The sequence below is a fragment of the Dermochelys coriacea genome, chromosome 14 (assembly GCF_009764565.3).
Source record: "Dermochelys coriacea isolate rDerCor1 chromosome 14, rDerCor1.pri.v4, whole genome shotgun sequence".
NCBI classification, from domain to species: domain Eukaryota; kingdom Metazoa; phylum Chordata; order Testudines; family Dermochelyidae; genus Dermochelys; species Dermochelys coriacea.
In genome coordinates, this window is record NC_050081.1 from 5,871,051 (window position 1) to 5,894,625 (window position 23,575).

At 40.6% G+C, this 23,575-nt stretch overlaps 1 protein-coding gene across 1 annotated transcript in view; it reads right to left on the reverse strand.

Moving 5' to 3' along the window:
• Positions 1 to 482: 482 nt before the first annotated feature.
• Positions 483 to 23,575, reverse strand: part of KCNJ16 (potassium inwardly rectifying channel subfamily J member 16) — a 48,293-nt gene continuing 25,200 nt past the window's right edge. Inside the window, exon 2 of the mRNA XM_043497336.1 lies at positions 483 to 3,411. Coding sequence (XP_043353271.1) covers positions 2,061 to 3,290 — 1,230 coding nt within the window. The 5' untranslated portion in view covers positions 3,291 to 3,411 and the 3' untranslated portion in view covers positions 483 to 2,060. The remainder of the gene's footprint in view (positions 3,412 to 23,575) is intronic.

Sequence of the window (23,575 nt, forward strand, 5' to 3'; positions counted from 1 at the left end):
GCAGTGCCACCACCAGGAGCAGCACAGAAGTAAGGATGGCATGATACAGGGTGGCGGCTGCTGTACCCCTCTCCCACTCCCCCCAGCAATATTTTGTGTGATCTTGCGACCGCTCTACAATAGCATTGTGACTCCCATTTGGGTCAGGACCCCAGTTTGAGAAACGCTGATCTATAGTCCTGTATCCAACAATGGCTAGCCTCAGATGCTTCAGATAAATCTATAAGAATTGCTGTAGCGGACTGTTATTAATTAACCTGCCCACAGAAGAAGTTTCTTCCTAACCCACATCAGTTGGCTTATGCCCCAAAACATACATTCTTGTACGTATACACACACACATCTATATCTATATCTACAGCAGGAAGCATATAACTGTACCCTGGATTTGATTAGCAGTAGGCATTTACAGAAAAGGGCAACCTGCTTATTGTGAACTTGTATACAATTAAACTCTATGTATAAAACCCTCTTCCACAAACACTTACACATGTTGCTTTATTACATGAGTTAATCTACTCATGTAGGTGTTTGCTAGACCAGCAATTGGTGATAGAAAATGAAAAATCCCCAAATGGGTTTAATGCATTTGCAAAGTGCATAGTTCAATAGTTCACCAAGCTTCTTGTTTATCAAGCTGTTATTCTCCCAACACTGTTGTATGGGGTCGACACTTGGACAACCTATAGACACCACTTGAAAGTCCTTGAGAGGCACCATCAACACTATCTTCGTAAGATTCTGAAGATCAAATGGGAAGACAGGCACACCAATATTAGTGTTCTGGAAGAGGCAAAGACCACCAGTATCGAGGCAATGATCATCCATCAGCAATTTCGCTGGACTGGTCACGTTGTCCGTATGCCAGACCATCGCCTCCCAAAACAGGTCCTGTTCTCTCAGCTGAAAGAGGGGCACCGTAATGTGGGTGGACAACTGAAGCATTATAAGGACTTGCTGAAGGACAACCTAAAAAAGTGTAATATTGACATTGACACTTGGGAGATACTTGTCCAGGATCGCTTAAAATGGAGTGAAGTCCTACATGATGGTCCCCCGCATTTTGAACTTGCTCGCCGACAAGCTGAAGAGGACAAGAGGTGCAGGAGGAAGGAGAGACTGGCTTCCAGTCAACAGCCAGTTGGTCATGGTCCACAGCCTCCTGCTGAGACTGAAAACATCTGCCCTCATTGTAATAGAACTTATGGTTCAAGGATTGGCCTTATTAGCCACCTGAGGATCCATAACTGTCATGGAAGATGATCATATCCGGTAACGAGTAATCACCCATCATCATCAGTTCAATAGTTCTGTTTCCAGAGACACCTTTTCTTGTTGGAAAAGTGTTCCATGCAAGAAACTGTATTAATTGTAATAGATGTACACTGTAGATAATGCAGAGGAGATTACAGGTAGACTGCTGTGAAAACTGGATTAACAAGGGAACCTGTATTAAGGGTTCAGAATAGGATCCAGAAAACCAAAGTGATCAGATAAAGGGGGAACAAATAACAAAAGCAAGGCAGCAATATTGTTTTATGTTACAGCTTCTGGGTTTCACTTCCTGAGCGTTGCAAAGAATCTTGTCAGAGTTCATCACTGCGACCGTATTACAGATCTGTTCTCATTACCATATTATGGATTTTGTCTTCAAAACATGAATTTTCAAAAGATTCTCTCACTGTATATGCTGATTTCAAAACAACCAAATTTCCCAAACATTTTCAAAAAGAATCTTTGAAAAAAAATTTCATCTATAATTTTGAGATTCAAAATACAATATATGTTCAGGTTTTGAATGGAGAAATTGTTTGGGATTTTCAAAGCCACAGTGAGATGATGGATACCCAGATCCCATTAATTTGGGAATTGGCCATCTAAATAAATTAGGTAGCTTTGAAAAATCTACCTGCAGGGTACATTATATTGTTTTCATTCTCTAATACACTTAGAATTAGATTTATTATGTAAATACTTTTGTGTATGGAGTTCAACACTGCTTATATTTTACAGGCTGCTTAGGGGACAGTTGGGGCAGTAATTTTAATTGCAATGAATAGCTAGATCTTGGACTTTGCTGAGATTTTATTTAAGGTCAATGGATCTTTCTGATAAGGAAGTTCTCTAGAATCTTGTTTGACAGCTTTCATTAGATCTTCTGGATCTTCAGAACTGCTGATGAGGGCAACTGCCTTAAACGATGTATCTCTGACCTCCAGTGTTGATGTACTTGTTCCTCTGTCCAATGTTTTCTTAGTTCTGTTCCATTCATGTTCCTTCCTATCCAGAAGCTTTGCACTGCAATAGGGAGCATAAACTTCCGTGGTTTCCTCAAACTGTAGGCAATCCACGTTGTAATATTTTTTCCTCACCTGCAAGACATTGTTGAACCTGTGTCCCCAAAGGATTTCTCGGGGGACGTATGAACTTCTTGACTGGTGTGAAGTTCCAGTTGAATCCCCAGTGTAGACAAATGTAACCAAGATTTCAAAACTGTCTTTGGCCAAAGCTTTCCGATCTAGACCGTACAAAGGGCTGTCATGGTCAATTTCATGTACGATGGTCACTGGTGTAACAAGTATAACCTGGTAATTTAGTAACTTCAAGTCCTTATATTCCATTGTCATTCTCCCATCCTTATCTTCCATGTAGCGCAGAAGCTGAGCTCTTACTGTGCCTTCAACCATGTGGTTTGGCCGGAAATCACCAATGCGCCACAAGAGGCAAAGTTTATCATCTCTTAGGCCTACAATGGCATAGTAGCTGAAGCGGATGGTCTGAGCTCTCTTTCGAGCTGTGGCCATTTTAGCCAAGGCAGCTCCAATAATGAATGTGTCAATAATACAGCTTAATACTGACTGTAGGACCACCATGAGGATCGCTACAGAGCACTCTTCAGTGACACAACGAAAGCCATAGCCTATGGTTGTCTGGGTTTCAAGTGAGAATAAGAACGCTCCTGTGAAGCTATGCACCTTATCAACACAAGGGGTCATTTCTTCATCATGTACTAAATCTCCATGTTGGATTGCTATAAGCCAAAAGACCAAGCCGAAGAACAGCCAAGAAAGAATGTAAGATAAAGAGAATATCACAAACATATGGCGCCATTTGATGTCCACTAATGTGGTGAATATATCAGCCACGTAGCTCTCCCATTCTCCAAAAATGTGTTTGAAATACACATTGCAGCTGCCATCCTTGTGGAGAAATCTCTTCTGCATTTTTTTTGCCCCCATTGTTGTGCATTCTTGGGCAGAGTTTTGGTAGCTGAGCTTATTTCCTTGCATGTTTACAAGCCTCTAGTGATCACAGTGCTCAGTCATCTGTCTTGTATCGGCTCAGTGGCCCCAGGTCGCTGGACACGTCCGTGGTTCCAGAGGCTAATTGTTCTCTCTCCTCATTTGAAATCTACAAAAGAAAAAGAAGAGAAGAAAGTTTACTTTTGATTTCCTACGCTGGACTTTCTGTGACACCTAAACTATGCACATTACCTCTATGGTTTCAGTAACTCCTGTTAAATTGTATAAATATTGGGTATTGATTATGCCTCTCACCTCAGAAAACATCATTAATTTGGGACTGTACTTGTAAAATAAAACTTTCTGGCAATTTCCTGAACTTTTTAAAGATTTTTTATCCCGTCAAAATGGACAACAAAGAAGATTTCTTTTTTCTATTTTATATATTATATTTCTAATGTTTCTCACAAGTAGCATTTGGTCAGGCTGGATTACCATGAAGCCTTAATAGGAATGACAAGCACCTGCAGATGGACCTTTTGAACAAAGAGTTGGAATGAATGAACTAGAAGAGAGAAATGATGGACCCAGTTGAAATTCTTGAAATGATGGACCCAGTTGCCTAGCTTGGAAACCTAAATCTGGTTGCCCAATTACAGATTGAGGCACTCAGGAGAGCTCACAGGCACACTGGTACCTTACTGAAGTGTTAAGTGTCAATTGAAACAGTCCGTTGAAAATGAACGTAAGCACCTACATTTCAAAATTTGGTTCTGAGGGCCAACTTCTGCTCTCAGTGACATGGCTGCAAATTCCGAGAAACTCAGCTGAAGTCAATAGACATACTTTGGATTTATAACTGTGTAACTGAAAAAAGAACTTAGACCTGAATCATCATTCCCAGTATCATACCAACATGGGAGAGTATTTCACACATGCACAGTCTTCTAAGCTCTTGATGGCCCACCAAGCTCCAGAAGGACTATGCTAGCTTGCCGAAGTTTTTCTTCCACAGTTTTGCTAAACCTCTTTTCTACCTAGGGCTGAGCAGATGACATCATATACATGACATCAGTGGACCAGATTCTCCTCTCACATTGCTGTAAATGAGGGGTAACTCTGTTGATATTAGTGGGGTTTGACTGGTGTAAAACTAGTTTGAGTCAGAGGTAAATAGGGGCCTATAATCATGACACACTGCAACATTTAATAAAAGAGAGACTGAGGTACTGACTTACCAATGCCTGGCACATTTCATGGTTATTTATACTCATGCCTAGTGGGTTTGAAACACCAACAAATCAGAGTTGATTGTAGGGCTGGCTGAAAATTTTCAAGCATAACTTTTTTGACAGAAAACTGAGTTTTCAACTGAACAGCATTCTTTGTTGAAAGTGCTTGCTCTCCTCAAAAAAATCAGATTTTTCAACCAAAAACCAGTGTTTCTTCTCCCCCCGCCCCCTGTTTTTTAAGTTTTTAGCTGAAGATTTTTAGCTTTAGGTTTTCCAATGAAAAGTCAAACTTTCCCATGGAAAGAAATAAAACATTGGTCAACCAGCCTGGATATTTTCCACCAACTCTGTAGTCATTTTGCATGGGTGTAAATGACCACGCAAGATTCAAGATACTAGAGAAGCTGTCCCATAGAGAAGAATACTGGATGAGCTAAATTAACAGGCCAAAAATTCTTCTTACATCCGAAGAGAATGATAGGCATGCTTAGACACTATTCCAAAAACACTTAAAAGCCAAACATACTTTCCTTTTCTTTCTTTGTCTTTTTTCTTTTTTCCCTTTTGGTACAAAAATGAATGTGACATATGGTGTCGTAGCTTCAGAATGTGGCCTTCATTAAAAAACACAACATGAATGTTTCCAAAAATACTCCTTGGAACACAGTCTTTGGAAACATTTGTATGATTTGCTTTTACTTGTGGCTTTAAATATGCATTGTAGTGTCCTCCATTGCAGACCTACCATTTAATAAATTGCCGTTGAACAACAAACAAAAGTTGGGAACAACTTTATTATTTGAAAAAACTCCATGATGTGAGGTGTGAAAATGAGGCAAAATCTGATCAAAGGACAATATGATTTCAAATAAAAAAACATGCTTAGGGTTATAATTGTTGTTCTTGTTGACTGGTTCAAACAATAGTTCCTTAAGAAACCACAAACATCATGGGATTCTGAAAGCAAGAAAACAGTCCATAAATCAAGGGCTACTGAGTTCACTCTGCTCTCTACTGCTTCCAACAGAAAATCATCATATTTTAAAAATGGCATTCCATTGGAACCATCTTAAATTCTAATGGTGCTGGCAACCGTTTTCTTCTGAAGCACATTATACTGCACATAAAGCCCTGTGGAGAGCTTTGATTTTACAGTAACATGCGAGATGCCAGGAACAGTATTTGAACATATGCTTGTACAATGCTTAGCACAATGGGACTTTGATTTCAGTCCAGGCCTCTACATACTACTGTGTTACAAATAGTATTATCTGTACATTCATTAATATTTGTATGTAAGTATTTTTGGCATTATCATGAAGACATGCAACAAAACTGTAGGTAATAATTTTCAAAAGCAGCTATGTGAGTTAGCAGCCCAAATTCCATTGAAAGTCTTGCAATTAGGCTCCTAAGTCATTTAGGTATTTTAAAATATCTTGCCCTGTATTTTAGATATGTGATTAAAGAGAAACCAAGCCAATAATATGAAAAAAATCTGAACATGTTAAGGTTGACCTATGAGTAAATTTCATGTAGTAAATATTTTATATTGACTGATGATATTGAGTGTATCTTCGAAGTATTAAAGCCCATCCTCCAATACCCTAAAATAGATGGTCAGTATTTTAATCCCCTTTTATCAATGGGGAAATTGAGATACAGAGAAGTCACATGACTTTCCAATAACAAATAAAAGGTAGAGCTAGGCTCTGAACTCAGATATTATTGGCTCCTAGTTCTGGTCTAAATCCACTGTGTCATTATTCCTTTTGTAGAATAATGTGAGGACTATTATTATTTGCCTTTTAATGGAGAGATTTTTCAAAAGAAGCTAAGGGAGTTAGGCGCATACATCCCATTTACCTACAATGGGACATCTGCTCCAAAATTTTTTAAGTGCATCTATTTTGCTCTCTGCCTCGGATGAAGGGATGGACGAGATGACCTACTGAGGTCCCTTCCAGACCTACATTTCTATGATCCCGTAAAATTCTCCTCCTAAAAGGAATGGATGAAATCTCTTAGCCCTTGTCTGAAAAGACAAGTGAAATTCTATGAACTGGGCTAAAGGTTTTGCCATCTAGTAAAGATTAACAGAAAAAGAATTGATTCTGAGACATGCTCCTCTCACTAAAGCTCATGGATCAGTTGCAGCAAATGAATCTCAGATATTGCCAAGGAACATTTTTGTGCTAACACACTAACTCTTTTTTTGTTCCTGGCCATGAACATTAACATCATAATCCTCTTTTTTCTTTCCCCTCCTCCTGTCTCCCCTCCAACCATTTTGCTCTCTTCATCAGCGCAGGAAGTGTGTTGAAATTTACAAGACTCTTGCTGAGTAGATTTACTTCTTGTAATTGTATCTGAAAGAAAGAAAGAAAACTGGTTGCTGCTAGAAATGGAGCAGTAAGGCTGAGCTGGGTAGGAAGGTGCATAGCAATGGCAAATTTCAGAAGGGATAGAGATTCCGTGAGGGTAAACATCCCTAGCTTCAGAGTTTGATCCAAAACTTATATATGAACCCCAGAGGTCTAGAAATCAGACCAGAGATCAGAACTCTCTTCTTAATTATTTGAACCAAGATCAGGACCCAACTTTGAGAGACAGCCCCTGTCCAAAAGAACTATAATGATTGGAGCTGAGCACCTACCTCACACTGGTGCATTTGAAAATCTACCCCCTAAATTAACTAGACAGACAAAAGATAGGAGGGGGAGTAAGGCATAGAGGTGAAATAACTTCTCCAAGGTCACAGAGCGGTCAGTGGCAGAGCCAAGCATAGACTCGGGTCTTCTGACTCCCAGACAAGGACGTGAGTCATGCAAACTTGTATATATCATTATTTTCACCTCTTCTCGTGAGTGGAACCCAAGTCAGAAGAGCAGTATAAAAAAAGCAGACAAAGGGAAAAAATTGATACATTTTTTCATATCTCAAAATAGCTCCAATTTGGTTCAATGTTGGATGAAGGTATTGAGGGGTTCTAATTGTATCTGAACGCTCTTTGGCCATCTTCCATTCTGATGTGAGCGAGACCTGAACTCTGATTTGAATTTTGTCAACTTGGTCAGAGAAGCAATAGCTTTGGAACACTGAGCATCCAACTTAAGTCTTTGGACACTCACGGTAAACATGGGTTCCAACTAAATCATGTAATTTTGAGCTTATTGAGTGTGACAGTGTCACTTTAAATCAATCATACTGTAGCACCTTCACCTAATACCCTATTATTTGCTGTTACACCCATGATAAAGCTATTTCCCCATCATTATGTAAACTAATGGGGTGAATTTTTGTTCAATGATATGTCAGTCAACAGTCTGGTTGTAAAATATTAAGCAAAACAGTGTGAAAATCTTTGTTCCAAAATAATGCTATTCTGAGAATCAGATTAAATCAAAAAGAAAACAATCTGAAACCTACAAATGAGATTGTGTACTCTCCCTCTAACCCCTGATGCATTCAGTGAATTTCACTTTAGCGTTAGCTTAGCAATCGCGTCACACTTTCCCACCACATGTTGGAGGGGTAGCTGAAAGTTTTCCAGTTTTGTACATTGTTGTGTAACCCTGGATGACTTTCAGTTCAGAGACAAGAAATGTGAAGAGCTGAAATATTTAGAACTGGTTTGGAACTGATTCATACTCTAGTTCCTCTTTTTAAAAAACAAAACCAAAAAAAACAAATCTATTATAGGTTGAAGAATCTCAAACGAGGCCTTTTCCTTGATTATTCTTCTGCAAAGGGAACATTTACTTTTCCCAGCACAGGAAGGTACTGAGATTATCTCTTGGTTGTCTGAAAGTTTTCACCCATCCACACGTTCTAGCAGGCTACTATCTCACTAATCCCTCACCCTATTTTTCCATGACTGCCAAAGCAGTCTTTTTTTGGCCCTAGGATACCTGTTCTTACCCAACCTGTCCCTCCCCTCCTCTACAGACAGAAAGAGTCTTCACTATTCCCAGTATCAAATAATGTCTTACCCACTCCTGACTTAAGTCTCATTATACCCACCACCACCTTCTTCTCTAGCACGATTCCTTTTGTAGCCAAAGTTCCCCACCATGGCTCAAGTCCCAGGCAATGATGGAATCCTCAAATCAATTATATGCATTAAGGCGCCTATCCAGTTAAGCACGTGATTAACTTTAAGCATGTGAGTACTTGCATTGATTTCAGTGGAACTATTCATGAGATTAGGTTCTTTGCTGGATCAGGGCCTAAACAGCTGGTCCTGCATCAATTAAGTCAATGTATGTTTTAATACTGATATCAGGAAGAGCAGGATCTGGACCATCGCAATAAGACATAGTCAGAGGTTTAAATCTAGAGTAATTCCTCTGAAGTCAACGGAGTGAAGTTTTTCAAATCAAATTACTCTCATTTCTCTTTCATATAAATTCTGTTTCCTCGTTTTGTTCTCTTCAGTTTGGATGTTTGAATCACAGTCAATCCAGGGTGCTAAGGCTGCAGTATACCAACTGGCAACAGTATTGTGCTGAACAGATATTTCTTCAGATATTTGTTTCAGTTCTAGTAGTAGCATCCCATAGGCGATGCCTTTTCCCTACACCATTTTACATATTTAAAGACTGTTCTTTAAAAAAAAAATCCAAACAAAGAAATAAAAAGAAGCCCTGAATGGGCTGAGATCTGAGTTGGGCAGAAGGAAAAAAAATATCCTTTTTGGACTACCCATTCCAAACTTCAATAAGAGAGAGAAGACTTAAAATATCAATATAAAGATGTTTATTAAACATTTTAAAAGGCAGACATAAATAGCATGTAGCACCAGACAGTTGCACAGACTTTAAAGTCATGCAATGGTACTGTAATCGGCACTGGAACAACTCACAGCAACAAATATATTGACATTTAATTCATCTAAGTAAAACCAGATCTTGTTTAAGAGAGAGAGAGAGAGAGAGAAGGCATTTGGCCATTGAGGGTTGACAAAAGAAGCCCTGGAAGTTGATTTCACTTGGTAACTTACTAAGATAGGTGACCAGGTTCAGAGTTAAAGAAATGATCCAGAGCTTTGTCCAAAACTAAGACCAACTCCCAGATCTGGCGTAAAAGAAATATTTTAATCTTATTTTAGCCCTATGCACTGCCTGGCTTTAGCTAGGATCAAGCAGTGGAAATATTGAAATACCCTGAGAAATGGAAAGCACATGCAACTTGAAACATGATTTTGGGGCTCCCTACTAATCTCAGTCTCTTGGCAAATTTGGGGAGGCAGAGAACCTACAATGTTGTTATTTCAGGGATTCCCACTTTCTGTTTTAAGTGCCTTTAAAGGGGGCATATAAGAACCCAGACAGTTAGGGCTTGATCTCACCAGCTTCTGTGCAGTGACAGCCAGAGACAGCATTCAAGATTCTGGTGTTGGGATGCAAGTATCAGAATGCCCTTTAAATCACTGGAGGGTCCCTGGGTCCTGCCAGACCACTAGAGCACCAGCACTTTAAAGATGGCGTGCTTGGCACATGGTGTATCCCAAGAGGTTTGCTGGACACAATAAGCGTGAGCACATGCAACAGCAGAGATGCTTGTCTGATCTCATTCCTGTGGAGGTCAGTGCAAACCTCTCACTGACTTCAGTGGAAGCAGGCCCAGGCTCTTAATGCATTTTAGGTGAGAAGCAGTTAAATGTAAGTGTGACTGTTAAGCCTAATTTCCTCCTCTCTCACGTTCTTCCTTCTTCTCTCTGACATGCTGATCTCCATTATGAGCACAGTGAAGGTTAATTTCAGCAGCTCTGCTGGTTGATAAGCTTAGGTTCGGTTGTCTCTCCAGATTTCTTCATACAAGGAGTCTCAGGGGTTACATTCAGCCTCCAGAGGCATAGAACAATCCTCCCCAAACTTCGAGGAACTTTTCCATCAGCTCTTGCTGGCAAAGGACAGTAGAACAGTTTGTTGCAGCTCTAAATAGGACATGATGTAATATAATAATATACTCAACAAGATAAATGGAAGATCAGGAACAATGATAGCACAATGATAGAATCAGATTAGATAATGCTGGCCACTTTCAGTTAACAGAGCCTACACCCTCAATCCCTTTATTTGCAGTGTTTCAGTGCTGCCATCTCTACTCTCAAAAACTGACTATTTATTAAAAAAAAAAGGAGTACTGGTGGCACCTTAGAGACTAACAAATTTATTAGAGCATACGCTTTCGTGAGCTACAGCTCACTTCATCGGATGCATTTGATGGAAAAAACCGAGGAGAGATTTATATACACACACACAGAGAACATGAAACAATGGGTTTATCATACACACTGTAAGGAGAGTGATCACTTAAGATAAGCCATCACCAGCAGCAGGGGGGGGAAAGGAGGAAAACCTTTCATGGTGACAAGCAAGGTAGGCTAATTCCAGCAGTTAACAAGAATATCAGAGGAATTTGCTTCAGATTGTCTACAGCCAAGCGCTACGATATAACCGCATTTGCTCCAACCCCTCAGACAGAGACAAACACCTACAAGATCTCTATCATGCATTCCTACAACTACAATACCCACCTGCTGAAGTGAAGAAACAGATTGACAGAGCCAGAAGAGTACCCAGAAGTCACCTACTACAGGACAGGCCCAACAAAGAAAACAACAGAACGCCACTAGCCATCACCTTCAGCCCCCAACTAAAACCTCTCCAACGCATCATCAAGGATCTACAACCTATCCTGAAGGACGAGCCATCACTTTCACAGATCTTGGGAGACAGACCAGTCCTTGCTTACAGACAGCCCCCCAATCTGAAGCAAATACTCACCAGCAACCACACACCACACAACAGAACCACTAACCCAGGAACCTATCCTTGCAACAAAGCCCGTTGCCAACTCTGTCCACATATCTATTCAGGGGATACCATCATAGGGCCTAATCACATCAGCCACACTATCAGAGGCTCGTTCACCTGCGCATCTACCAATGTGATATATGCCATCATGTGCCAGCAATGCCCCTCTGCCATGTACATTGGCCAAACTGGACAGTCTCTACGTAAAAGAATGAATGGACACAAATCAGACGTCAAGAATTATAACATTCAAAAACCAGTTGGAGAACACTTCAATCTCTCTGGTCACTCGATCACAGATCTTAGAGTGGCTATACTTCAACAAAAAAGCTTCAAAAACAGACTCCAACGAGAGACTGCTGAATTGGAATTAATTTGCAAACTGGATACAATTAACTTAGGCTTGAATAGAGACTGGGAATGGATGAGTCATTACACAAAGTAAAACTATTTCCCCATGTTTCAGAGTAGCAGCCGTGTTAGTCTGTATTCGCAAAAAGAAAAGGAGTACTTGTGGCACCTTAGAGACTAACAAATTTATTAGAGCATAATGCATCCGATGAAGTGAGCTGTAGCTCACGAAAGCTTATGCTCTAATAAATTTGTTAGTCTCTAAGGTGCCACAAGTACTCCTTTTCTATTTCCCCATGGTATTTCTCCCTCCCACCCCACCCCCCACTGTTCCTCGGATATTCTTGTTAACTGCTGGAATTAGCCTACCTTGCTTGTCACCATGAAAGGTTTTCCTCCTTTCCCCCCCCTGCTGCTGGTGATGGCTTATCTTAAGTGATCACTCTCCTTACAGTGTGTATGATAAACCCATTGTTTCATGTTCTCTGTGTGTGTGTATATAAATCTCTCCTCTGTTTTTTCCACCAAATGCATCCGATGAAGTGAGCTGTAGCTCACGAAAGCTTATGCTCTAATAAATTTGTTCGTCTCTAAGGTGCCACCAGTACTCCTTTTCTTTTTGCGAATACAGACTAACACGGCTGCTACTCTGAAACCTGTGACTATTTATTAATAGTATGTAGATTTGGGGGCTCGGAAGGGCCGGTTTTGTAATGTGATTGTATAGTCTAAAGCCAGACCTCTAGTATCCAGGTATTACTTTTCACATTACATTGATTTGTTACAGTATATTTACAGCTCCCTCAGGCAGAGAACATACATTCCTTTACACATCAGACTGTATCAAGCACAGTGCTGGCATACACCAAATATTCAAATAATAAATAATAATTCTGCACTTTATTTAAGCTTGTCTGTAGAGTACGAAAGGTAGAGAAATATTTCACAATAGTCTTCATGATGATAGGTTAGTGACTGCAGCATGGTGTGGGGAGTTTGATTGCTACATGCTCTATTGCATGCACACACACACACACACACACACACACACATGCAATATATATAAAAAACTGGAGAGGAGGAAGTGTTGGCTAGTTGTGATTGAATGGGATCTCTTGTGCCCATATGAATCCTGCCAGCTGACTAACCAGCACCTTTGTAATACTAGTTCACTAGAGGTCTGATGCAAAATCCACTGAAGTCAATGGAAAGACTGATTGTTTCAAACAGGTTTTGGGTCAGACACTAGGTGCTCGGGTATCATGGTCGTGGATGCAGTTAATAGGTTGGGTAGGATCAGTTCAAGAGAGGAGTAAGAGGTGAGGAGACTGCCCCACTATAGAGGATCAAGAGCTTAAGAGAAGATGGGATTGCCCGATTGGAGGAGGAGACAGGTGGTACCAATAATAGGTACAGACTAAATGATGTATTGGAGGAAGGCAAGCATGGAAGGATCATGAACTAACACTGAGAGCTTGTAGCACAGACCTAGAGTGATTATGGACGCATAGCTCACAATAAAGCTTGTGTGAAGTGGCTTCCTTCGGGTAGTCCTCTTGGATCATTTGGCATTAAATACTTAGATTAAGAAATCCAATTCAGAGGGAAAAAAATGGCACAAATTTGTGATCGCCCATCTTCCTCAGCAGTCATGCTGCAGAGTTCCTGAGGGATCGTATCACATAATAATTGTTTTCTGTATTCTTTTGTCTCATCCTAACTGGTCCACATGGATGAAATGACAGTTGCTTGGAATACAATTACCAAATTAAAGACGGGAAGGCAATGCAAAGGGTATTGTCTGAGGTTGCTGGGAAAAAATGTCATTATCATGTCAGATTGCAGCTCTAACGGTTTCTGCTGACTCAAGAATTCTAGCTATGAAAATACTGGCACTCTGGCACTTCAGAGGATAGTAGGGGTTTCTTCAAAATGGCATTTGTTCAGTTATTCAGCAACCGAGAAATTGCTCCCTTCATCTTTTGTGTTGATGGGTCATTTTTCCCCCCTCTTTGGACTTACAGGAGAACAATAATCCTCTCAGAAATTAGATGTTTTACAAGGCCGATCCACTGGTGAATATAGTGACTTATTTGTATGTTACAGGACATGCAGGTGTGGATTGTTTCTTTCAAATATGTGACATGAAACCTAAAACCACTCACATCCAGTAGGTTTTAACAGGGCACTATTGGTATTAATATTGTTCTTCATAAAGAAGTATTTAATCATTATTATGGGCCTGCTGTCACTGATTTCACTTGGGACAGGCCTGATAAAACATTCCGCCTTCCCCTCACAAAGCTGTTTACAAGTACAGCACAATGATTCATAATAAAAACATTATAAATGCAATAGAAATACACTGTGATTAAAAACAAAAAGTAGGTGAGTAGGGATATTTTGCCTGAACATCATGGACCATATCCCCAGCTGGTATAAATTGCCTTGGCTCCTTTGATTTCAATGACATCATGTCAATTTACACCAGCTGAGGATCTGGTTTTTAAAAGTGTGTAATACAGAAAATGCAGGGCCCCCCAATGTCGGACCAGACCCATGCTTTATCTAGTCTGGAATCCTTCATCTTGTAGAGGAACGTTAATACTCTTCTCTTTCAACTAGCCAACTGTGCAATGTTTTATATATTAGAAAAATGCCTGTCTAGTGTGCTTATCAGCTGACACTCAGAAGAAAAATGATATTACCATGTTAATATGATCTAATCTGTATCACATTATCTAATCCTTTTTCTGCAAGACAAATGATGCTTCTATGGTCCATCCCGACCTCTTTACTCTGCAACATAAGCATGGACGGCCCATTTATGCACACAACCTCCAGAAGGTTGCCACATTCTTAAAGGAACAGGGATGACAGTAAAAAGAGTATGTGGTATGAGCTCTGGAGTGAACAACTCCCAGGATCATATGGGAATTTTATTCAATTTAGTAATATCAAGAAAATAGGATCCATATTAATTCCAGCTGTAGACCACAGGGGCCATGGAACCTGGGAAATGGGGGAGGGGCTGACACTCCTACAGTGGAAATATTGTGCAGGCTGTGTAAACTTTACTACATGTAAACTTGGAGGCAAGGGCAGGACCCAAAGATGGGCTCAGAAGTAGGTAGGAACATCCTTCCCAGCCTGGAGCCAGCTGCCCCCTCTATCCACCCTCTTCCCGCTGGTGAGTCTTGGTACCTTCTCTCTCTTCCCCTCCTATCCCTTTGCCCTCCCATTCTCAGGGTACTTCTGCCCCCTTGGTAGACTATGTGCTCTTCCCTTGCCAAAGGATAATGCAGGGTGTGCAGAGTTCTCTCCTCGTGGGAATCTCCATTTGCTTCAACCATATCCAAACATCACTGTGTGCCCATGTAGAACATGGGTCTCATGAACAAAATTAAATTTAAACAAGAGATATCCCAAGCCTGGAAAGCAAAATAGAATTAAAAATCTCTGACAAGAATGTGGTCTGCACTCTGAATACCCCAGGTTCTATGGGCATGACCCTCAGTTGCAAATTGGCCTAGCTCCATTGAAGCCAATGGTCAAGTTCAATGACTTAAACGAATTGAGAATATGGCCCATATGCTTATGGACTACGTGGGACAAAGCTAGCTACCATTTTCAAAGGAGTGCAGGTTTTCCAAGCAGCAGAGCCAGGGCCATTCTATAGAAATGGTTGGTCATTTTGCTGCTATGGAGGGTGAGAGGTGAGATATGGTATGAGCACATTGGAATTGTGGTAGTGGTTAACATAAATCAAAATCAGAGCATCAATGCTGATGGGGATCATGTTGGTGCAACACTGAAGCCATCTAGAATCATCAGGAGCCCCCAGGAGGAAAAAATAAGCAACATGATTTCTTACAGCACATATATATATTAGGGTTTTTTTTAATGAAATAAGTGATTTTAGGGCTCTCATGGCTCATATCACATATTAGTATTGATTGAATTCCTCCAATTACTGTAGAACAGGTCATACATGGCCAGCATCAAAGCAAGCTTCCCCCAGGCCCTGTTCCAACGGTGCCCCTTACTGAGAACTGTGCAAAGTTCAATGAGTTTGGGTCACAGGATTTCAAGCAAGTAGGCTGTGAGTTTACACCCACTAGGTAAGGTTCAGACCTGGGGCAAACAAGTGCATTCCCTTGATGTAAGTGTATTTGTACATGTTCACAACACCAGGTCTGAATTTGATCTTTCTGTCTCCCAACAAAACTCTCAAACTTAGTCAGATCTGCTGAATTTCACATAGTTTTGCATCTCTCTGAGACATACGGTTTACAAAGCAATAAATCAAACTAGGCTGGCTCAAAACTGGGCCAAGGTTTTGCACCAATAGTTCATGACCTGGACTGAGTTTGCAATGAAACTTAAAATGAAGCAAGTGTTCTGTGGTTTCATGCTTCACTGTAAACATTTCTCAGAGCTCTAAGCTTAACCTTTTCTGAAGCAGACTCTCTTAGGGTCCATTCTCCAGGTCATAAAATCCAGCATCTTTCTGCCAAAAAACACGCTGTTTTTCAATAGTGGCCAAGATTTTCAAAGATGCCTGATGACTGAGTGTCTCTATTTTTGGTTGCCCAACTTGAGAGACCTTAAAGGGGCCAGGTTTTCAGAAAGTGCTCTCTGAAAGCCAGGTCACTTTATGTTGTCTCAGGCAGGGTAATCAAACTTCACTAGTCATTTTTGAAAATCTTGCCAATGTTGTTTTTTTTGTGTGAAGGTCACTAAAAGATGGACCGAGACCAAGGACTAATTTCTGTGGATCACCAAACAGCTACATATGGCAACAACGTTTGGTTACTACTGATCTCAGTTTCACAGATCAATGACCTTGATGTGAATCTCATTACAATTCCCAGAAGCTGTCCTGTCCCACCTAATAAAATAAGATGCTGATGGAATTAGTATGGCCTTTATATTTTCAAAACTAAAATAGGGTGGAGTTGTAAAAAATATCATATTTCTTCACTTCAGGGAACAAATGGAAGGGTGAAGAAAGAGGGAGAGAGAAAAAACTAAAAATAAAACAGGTAAATAAAACTAATCCCATCTAGGCTGATCTAATTGTTTAGGAAATCTCACCAGAAAACCTGTTGTCTATGCTTTCCAGCCTAATTTCCCGATCAAAGAGGTTGAGATAAGTGCTGGCTCAGTATTGAGTCAAACAATGTATCTGTTTTTTTAGGAAAAGGGTTGGATGCTTTTTTGACCGATATTAACACATGTAGTTATGCAAGCTAAAATGAGGGTGATCAAATTTTATGTTTCTGGATGTCAGCTTGTCAATCACTATATAGGCCAGGAAGATATTTTCCCTCCCATGTACATCTTGGCACTATTGGCTTTGGGTATTCACACTTGTGCAGAGGTCTCTGTTTCATAGTTTAAAGCCAGAAGGGACCATTAGATCATCAAGTCAGACCTCCTGTATAACATAGGCCATTAAATTACACCCAAAACCCACATTATTAAGACCAAAAACTTGACTTAGACTAAAGCATTTCATTCCTCACAAAGCTAAATTGTTGTGTGCCAGACGCAGAGAACTGGAGAGACTGAGGTGCCACCAAGGCCTGAAGTCTCTGGGATTCGATTAAGTGAGATGGGCCCACATGATCCAAGCAGGTGTTCCATGTTCCATGCTGCAGAGGAAGGTGAAAAAACCCCAAGAGGTCTCAATTCAGAGCTATCTTAAGGGCTTCAGTGAGAAGAAAGAGGTGCATTGTCACTTATCACAGAGCTGAATTTCCCCCCCTTTGTGCATTAATTGAAATAGGGCTGACATCTTTCCCTGAGATATCAGGGTAGGATGCTGCATTGAGCACATCTTAGATGGCATAATTGAGTCTGCGTGCCTGTGGTCTGATCTAGTCAGGCAACTCCAATAGTCCCGTGGCTCATCCCCAGTTTTGGATGCTTTATCCAGAACAAAAGGAGCCTCCAAATTTTGGGGGGTTCATTTATCACATCTTTTTATCAGCTTTTGAAATATAGTAAGCAGTGTCTGGTATGAAGGGCCTCATCCAAAGCCCAGTGCAAGGACTCTCACTGACTGCAATTGGCTTTGGATTAGGGCCCTATCACTGAATTTCTCAAGCAGACAGTATCCCAATTTGATTTTTAGGACAGGACAAAATTACAGCAATTGCTTTCGTGGCACAAAAGTTTTCTTTTAAGTTTGATTACTTCCCCTTCCTCCTTTCCCACAGAAACAGATCTTCAAGTTTATTTGTCCTCAGGCTTCATCCCATGGAGCACTGGGATTCCCATACAGGGTGCTCAGATCCCAATAGCGTCAATGGGAATTTAGGGCATGGGTAGCAAAGGAGTACAATCTGCACTTCTCAAGAGGCCCCCAGCATCTCTGGGAGTTGACCCACTGTGTGTACTTCCATATGAGGGTCAGCTTCCCAGAAAGGCCACAAGTGACCTGGAAAGGTAGGTTACTCCGAGTCTAGGCAGCTGCTTTTGCCAAATCTCCTGCTCAGCATGTTGTTGGCCACAGCTGTTGTTTTCAATTGCCATTTTCCTCCTAAGTCCAATAATACTCTAATTTACAGTATGCTGGTGTTTTGGGAGGCAGATAATTAAAATAACCTGTAAGGGAAAAGTCGTGTGTGTGTGTGTGTGTGTGTGTGTGTGTGTGTGTGTGTGTGTGTGTGTGTTTGGACTGTACACTTATAGATCCTTAGTTTCATCTTAGTGTGTGGGTTTTATGAGTTCTATTCTATATTTAAGTTCATATGCCATCCCCATCAGTGTGGTATTTCAGCACCCAATTTACACCCTTAAATCTCAGGTATCAATGTGAGTATAAATATGGTTGTGAGAAGGATGAAGAGATTCCTCTTGGCTCCCTACTCTTCTTCCTTTACACCCTCCCACTGGCAATTTCATCCACCCATCAGAAGATAGGAATTGCCAGACCGGATCAGTTGTGAGATCCATCTGGTCCAGTAGCCTGTCTCTGACAGTGGCCAGAACCAGATATTTTCAGAGGAAGGTGCAAGAAACTCTGCATTGGGCAGATGTGGGGTAATCTTCTCCTCCCCATTAGGTCTCCTGCTGATCCCTTGAGTCATAAATTGGTTCAGTCCCTTAAGCACGAGATTTAAATCTCTTCCAACATTTATGTCAGCATTAACTATAATGCTGGCTTTTCTTGTTATCCATATGAATGTTCAAACCTTTTGGCTTTAACTTCCATCTCTGCACCAGAGGCTCATAGATCTACCTCTCCACTCATAATGTCTCCTTCCTTCTAGTCCTGCATTTCAGCTTGTCTTTTGGGCCATCTCTTTTGGGATATCTTCATGACACAATGGAGATAGTGAACTTCTCTCTCTCTCTCTCTCTCTCTCTGTTGCAGCTTTCATCACCCTATCACACATTCCTTTGAGACACTGACCTTGGTCTTTCCAATTAGGAATAAAAGTTCCTCTCATGCATTTTAAAGAGACTTTCACAATGGAAAAAAACTTAAAAATGCATCCTGATTTAACATAAATTATCCTCATCTCACTCGGTATATTGCTTTCTGGGCATTTCATAGAATATTTCATGCCAACTTCTCTAGCTATTTCTTACTTTAAAAAAAAGGTTTGCTACAACAGTTTCTCTTACTTCACTTCTTATGGAAAAGTCCAATAGAATTAAATACATTCAACTAATAAGGTTCTACAGAATCTTAATTGGGTTCTACACATTAAAATCATATAGACCTCAATGGACCTATGCCCATTTACATCAGTTGAGAATGTGGCTCACAAAATTTATAGAAAATGAAATCCCTTCTATAGAATGTGTACACCAACTAGAAAATTATATCTTGGCTACAGATTCCTGTAGGATAGTTTAAACATTGAACAGAAAAAATACCATTCTCCATGAAATTCTATTGGGCTTTTTTAATAAGAGACACTGCATCTATGGAATGGATAAAAATGCCTTGGAGGATGAGCAAAGAGCTGATTGGAGACCTCTTAATTATGTCATCCAAGCAGTGTGTAAATTAGCTGTTACCACTCAAGAAAGAGATCTTGGAGTCAGGGTGTTAGGAACCATTAGGAAGGGGTAGATAATAAGACAAGAAATATCATTCTGCCACTATATAAATCTACTTTGAATACTTCATGCAGTTCTGATCACCCCATTTCATAAAATATATATTTGAATTGGAAAAAGTACAGAGAAGGGCAACAAAAATGATTAGGGGTCTTGAACAGCTCCCGTATGAGGAGGGATTAAAAAGACTGGGGCTGTTCAGTTTGGAAAAGGGATGACTAAAAGGGGGTAAGATCGAGGTCTATAAAGTCATGAATGGTGTGAAGAAAGTGAGTGCAGAAATGTTATTTACCCCTTCACACAACAAAAGAACCAGGGATGACTCAGTGACAGCAAGTTTAATAGGCAGCAAGTTTAAAACAAACAAAAGGTCATACTTCTTCACACAGCATGTATTCAACTTGTGGAACTCATTGTCAGGGGATGTTGTGAAGGCCAGAAGTATAACTGGGTTTAATAAAGAATTAGATAAATTCATGGAGGATAGGTCCATCAATGGCTATTAGGCAAAATGGTGAGGGATTCAACCCCTCCCTGGGTCTCCCTAAACCTCTAACTGTTAGAAGCTGGGACTGGATAATGGGTGATGGGTCGCTGTCAGAAGACAGGATATTGGGCTAGATGCACCATTGGTCTGATCCAGTATGGACATTCTTATGTTCCAGATCCAACAGGGAAATTGGAGAAAACAACCATCAAGACAGAACTCTGCTCTGAAAGGGACCTTCTACCTTGTAGCATGGAGGTGTCCTAGTTGTACAAATAGTTACTGTGGCCAATGCCATAAAGAGTTAATCCAGAATCTAGCCCACAAATTTGCTAACAAATGCAATCATATGAGCAAAAGACTTACAAATGGTTGCCCAATCAGTGGTCCATCCCCCTACCAGACCCTATCAATCCTCATTACAAGTTGACGCAAAGCACCGTTTATCTAATACATTGCAACTGAGATGTGGGAATTTTTCAGTGGGTAGGCTTGCTCCAAACCATACACTGTATAAATATCCCAGACAAACACTGTCACAGTTCCATGTTTAAATCTAGATTTCTGTTCTTTTTGTTTCCCATCTTGTGCAGTCATAGTATTTTCCACCAGGACTGATGTTGATAGTGTTGTGTCTATCTATAATACAGGCTGAGCTACAGGTGATATGTTGGTGCTAAGATGATAACACTTCTTATATGCTTGACACATTGGTAAAGTAAACACTACTGTTGTTCCTCCAGTTCCTCCAGTGCATAGCTTGTTACATTTTCTTCTGAAGGTGTAATTTGCAAGCCTGCTTCACATCAGCAGTAATATTTCCTTGAATACTTAACTGCAGACCTTGCACACACTAAAAAAATAACTAGATTTAAAGAGGGCTGTGGACAAACCCTGTAATAACATGAGCTGTTTTATTGCCTCTGTGAATTTAAAAAGCAAAAGAAAACAGACATATGATAACTGTGTCAAGTTCCGTCTATCCAGAGATAAAAGACCTGCAGCATGGCAGCAGCTGGCCTGACTCAGGCTCACGGGGCTCAGGGTACGAGGCTAAAAATCACTGTGTGCAGTCTACACAGTGATTTTTCACCCCCAGAGCCTGATCCCTGAGAGCCCAAGTCAGCTGAGTGTTTTATCCCTGTATAGACATAACCTTAGAAGCCTACCTAATTATCTGCCAGGGTTTAAATACAGTTCTCTAAACATGGTTAGGGTGGGAGGGATTGAAAGCACTGTCCACCCAGACAAGAAAAAAATTACATGCTTTGGCAACAGCTATGTTGCAAAACCAAGGATAATATCCAGTCACAGAATCTTTATTTATTTATATAGATGCCTATCTAAGGCTCTTGGTGTCCTGATATCATTAATGACACAATTAATGCCATTCAATTAAATCTCTAGAGCATTAACATCATCAGTTCCACAGGAATTCAGCCAGCCAGTCACCTACCCACTTTCATCACCTTCAGCCTTCTCCAACGGCCCTGTAAAAAGATGTCTTCTGCAGCATGCCTCAAAAGCCGACCCAATTCAGGCTATTTCAGCCCATGGAGGGGGAGCAAGTTCCAGAGTGCTGGAGCCCTCACAGAGAACACGGGACCAGATGCCCCCTCGCTTTTGTAAGAAGAAGGATCCAACTCAGGTAGCTCTTGTGACCACAACTGTGGCAGTGTGGCACAGAGAGAGAGGGGATCCTGAGTCCCAGGCCTTTTACAGCTTTATAGGTCATAACCACACCTTAAACTGTGAGCCCAATGGGCATCCAGCGCAGGTGCCGGAGCACTGATGTCATGGGCTCCTATTGCAGTAAGCAGGCATTCTGCACCAGCCTTTTTCTCTCAACGGTTTGAAGGGGTGTAGCCCCATTAGAGCACATAAATAATAGAATGGGGTGAGGAAGATGAGTGAATTAAGACACTGGGCACTAATTCAAGAAAAACACCTACGCATATGCTTATCTTTCAGCACATCATAACGATGGACGGATGCACATGCTTAAATGCTTTCCCAAACTGGGGCCAAAGAGGTTAAATACTTGCTGAAGGTCTTGCAGTGAATCAGTCAGCTGTCCTGTCTCCCAGCCCTATCATAGTGAGGCCAGTGAAGCAGCGTATCAAGCAGCTGTGTCTGTGAAAATTAAGGTTTTACTTTCTGTCCAAAATAACCAGCTGTTTTCAAAAGTGACCATGCCTACTTCCAAAGAAAAGGAGTACTTGTGGCACCTTAGAGACTTACAAATCTGCCTTTAAAAATAAAAGTGAGAGCTTGTGTGTGCGCCTTGGGGGCTGGTTATTAAATAGATGCTGGATATGCCTCTTTTTGTGCCCAAGCTGTATGACCCCAGGGTTAATCTTTGCTTGGAGGAGTTTCACTTAGCAGTTTTGTCAGTGAGCTACAGAGGGGAGGCTCTGCTAATTTTGAGATGTTAGTCATTAATCTGTTCAAACAGCCATGCTTTTCTCATTTCATTCTTGAAAGGCAAACATAGCAAACAAAATGAACAGATCTTATCAAGATGTTAACTAAAATACAGCAAATAAAAATCTGTTACATTAGAAATGTCAACACTTGTGAGAAAATCGGTAGAAACGGCAGTAAGGTTGTTTTTTATTGCCAGAGCAACTCCTCGGGAATGTTTTGGGAAACAGCTCCTCTTGTTTTCCTTATAGGTACAGTTGACCTATAAAAGTTAATCTATCACTGTTTAGCCTAGTACAGATTAACTTTTCAGTGTATCATCAAGTGGCTATAGCATGCCATTGCATTATTGTTCTGGCCTCTACATCATTTCAACTTCTAATAGTCTTACTTTTAATGTATTTTGAATATAGCTAAGCTCCATTTAAGGTTAGGCCAGAGCTGAATGAATAGTGGACAAAAATTTCAACATCAATGGAAATCAATGCGAGTTGCAGTCAAACAGTGATAGTGAGAAGTTTTATCATTTATCTCCCCATCTGTATTTTATTTGGTTTCAAACTACATGCATCTAGAGGTTTCCTTAGACTTTTGTATTTGAACAAATCCCAAAAGCCAAAGAGAAACTCCTGAGTTTCATGTGGTTTTGACACAAAGCCTTAAATCAGCCCACGGTCACTCAAAATATTAATGAAGCATTCAGTGAACCTTTCATTAACCGTGAGACCAATTTCAAGGCTTAAACCCTGAGACCAGTTTCAAGGCTTAGCAAAGCTCAGACCCAGTTCTGAGTGGCAGCAGGGTGTATTAAGAACATTTTGTGCAGCTCTAGTTTGTATTCATTCCACAGTGAAAAGAGTTTTAAGTTCCGAAGGAATGGAACCTGTCAAGGATGTGAAGAAGCAAGCTGAGAAAGCAAAGGGTTTGCTGAGCTTGAAA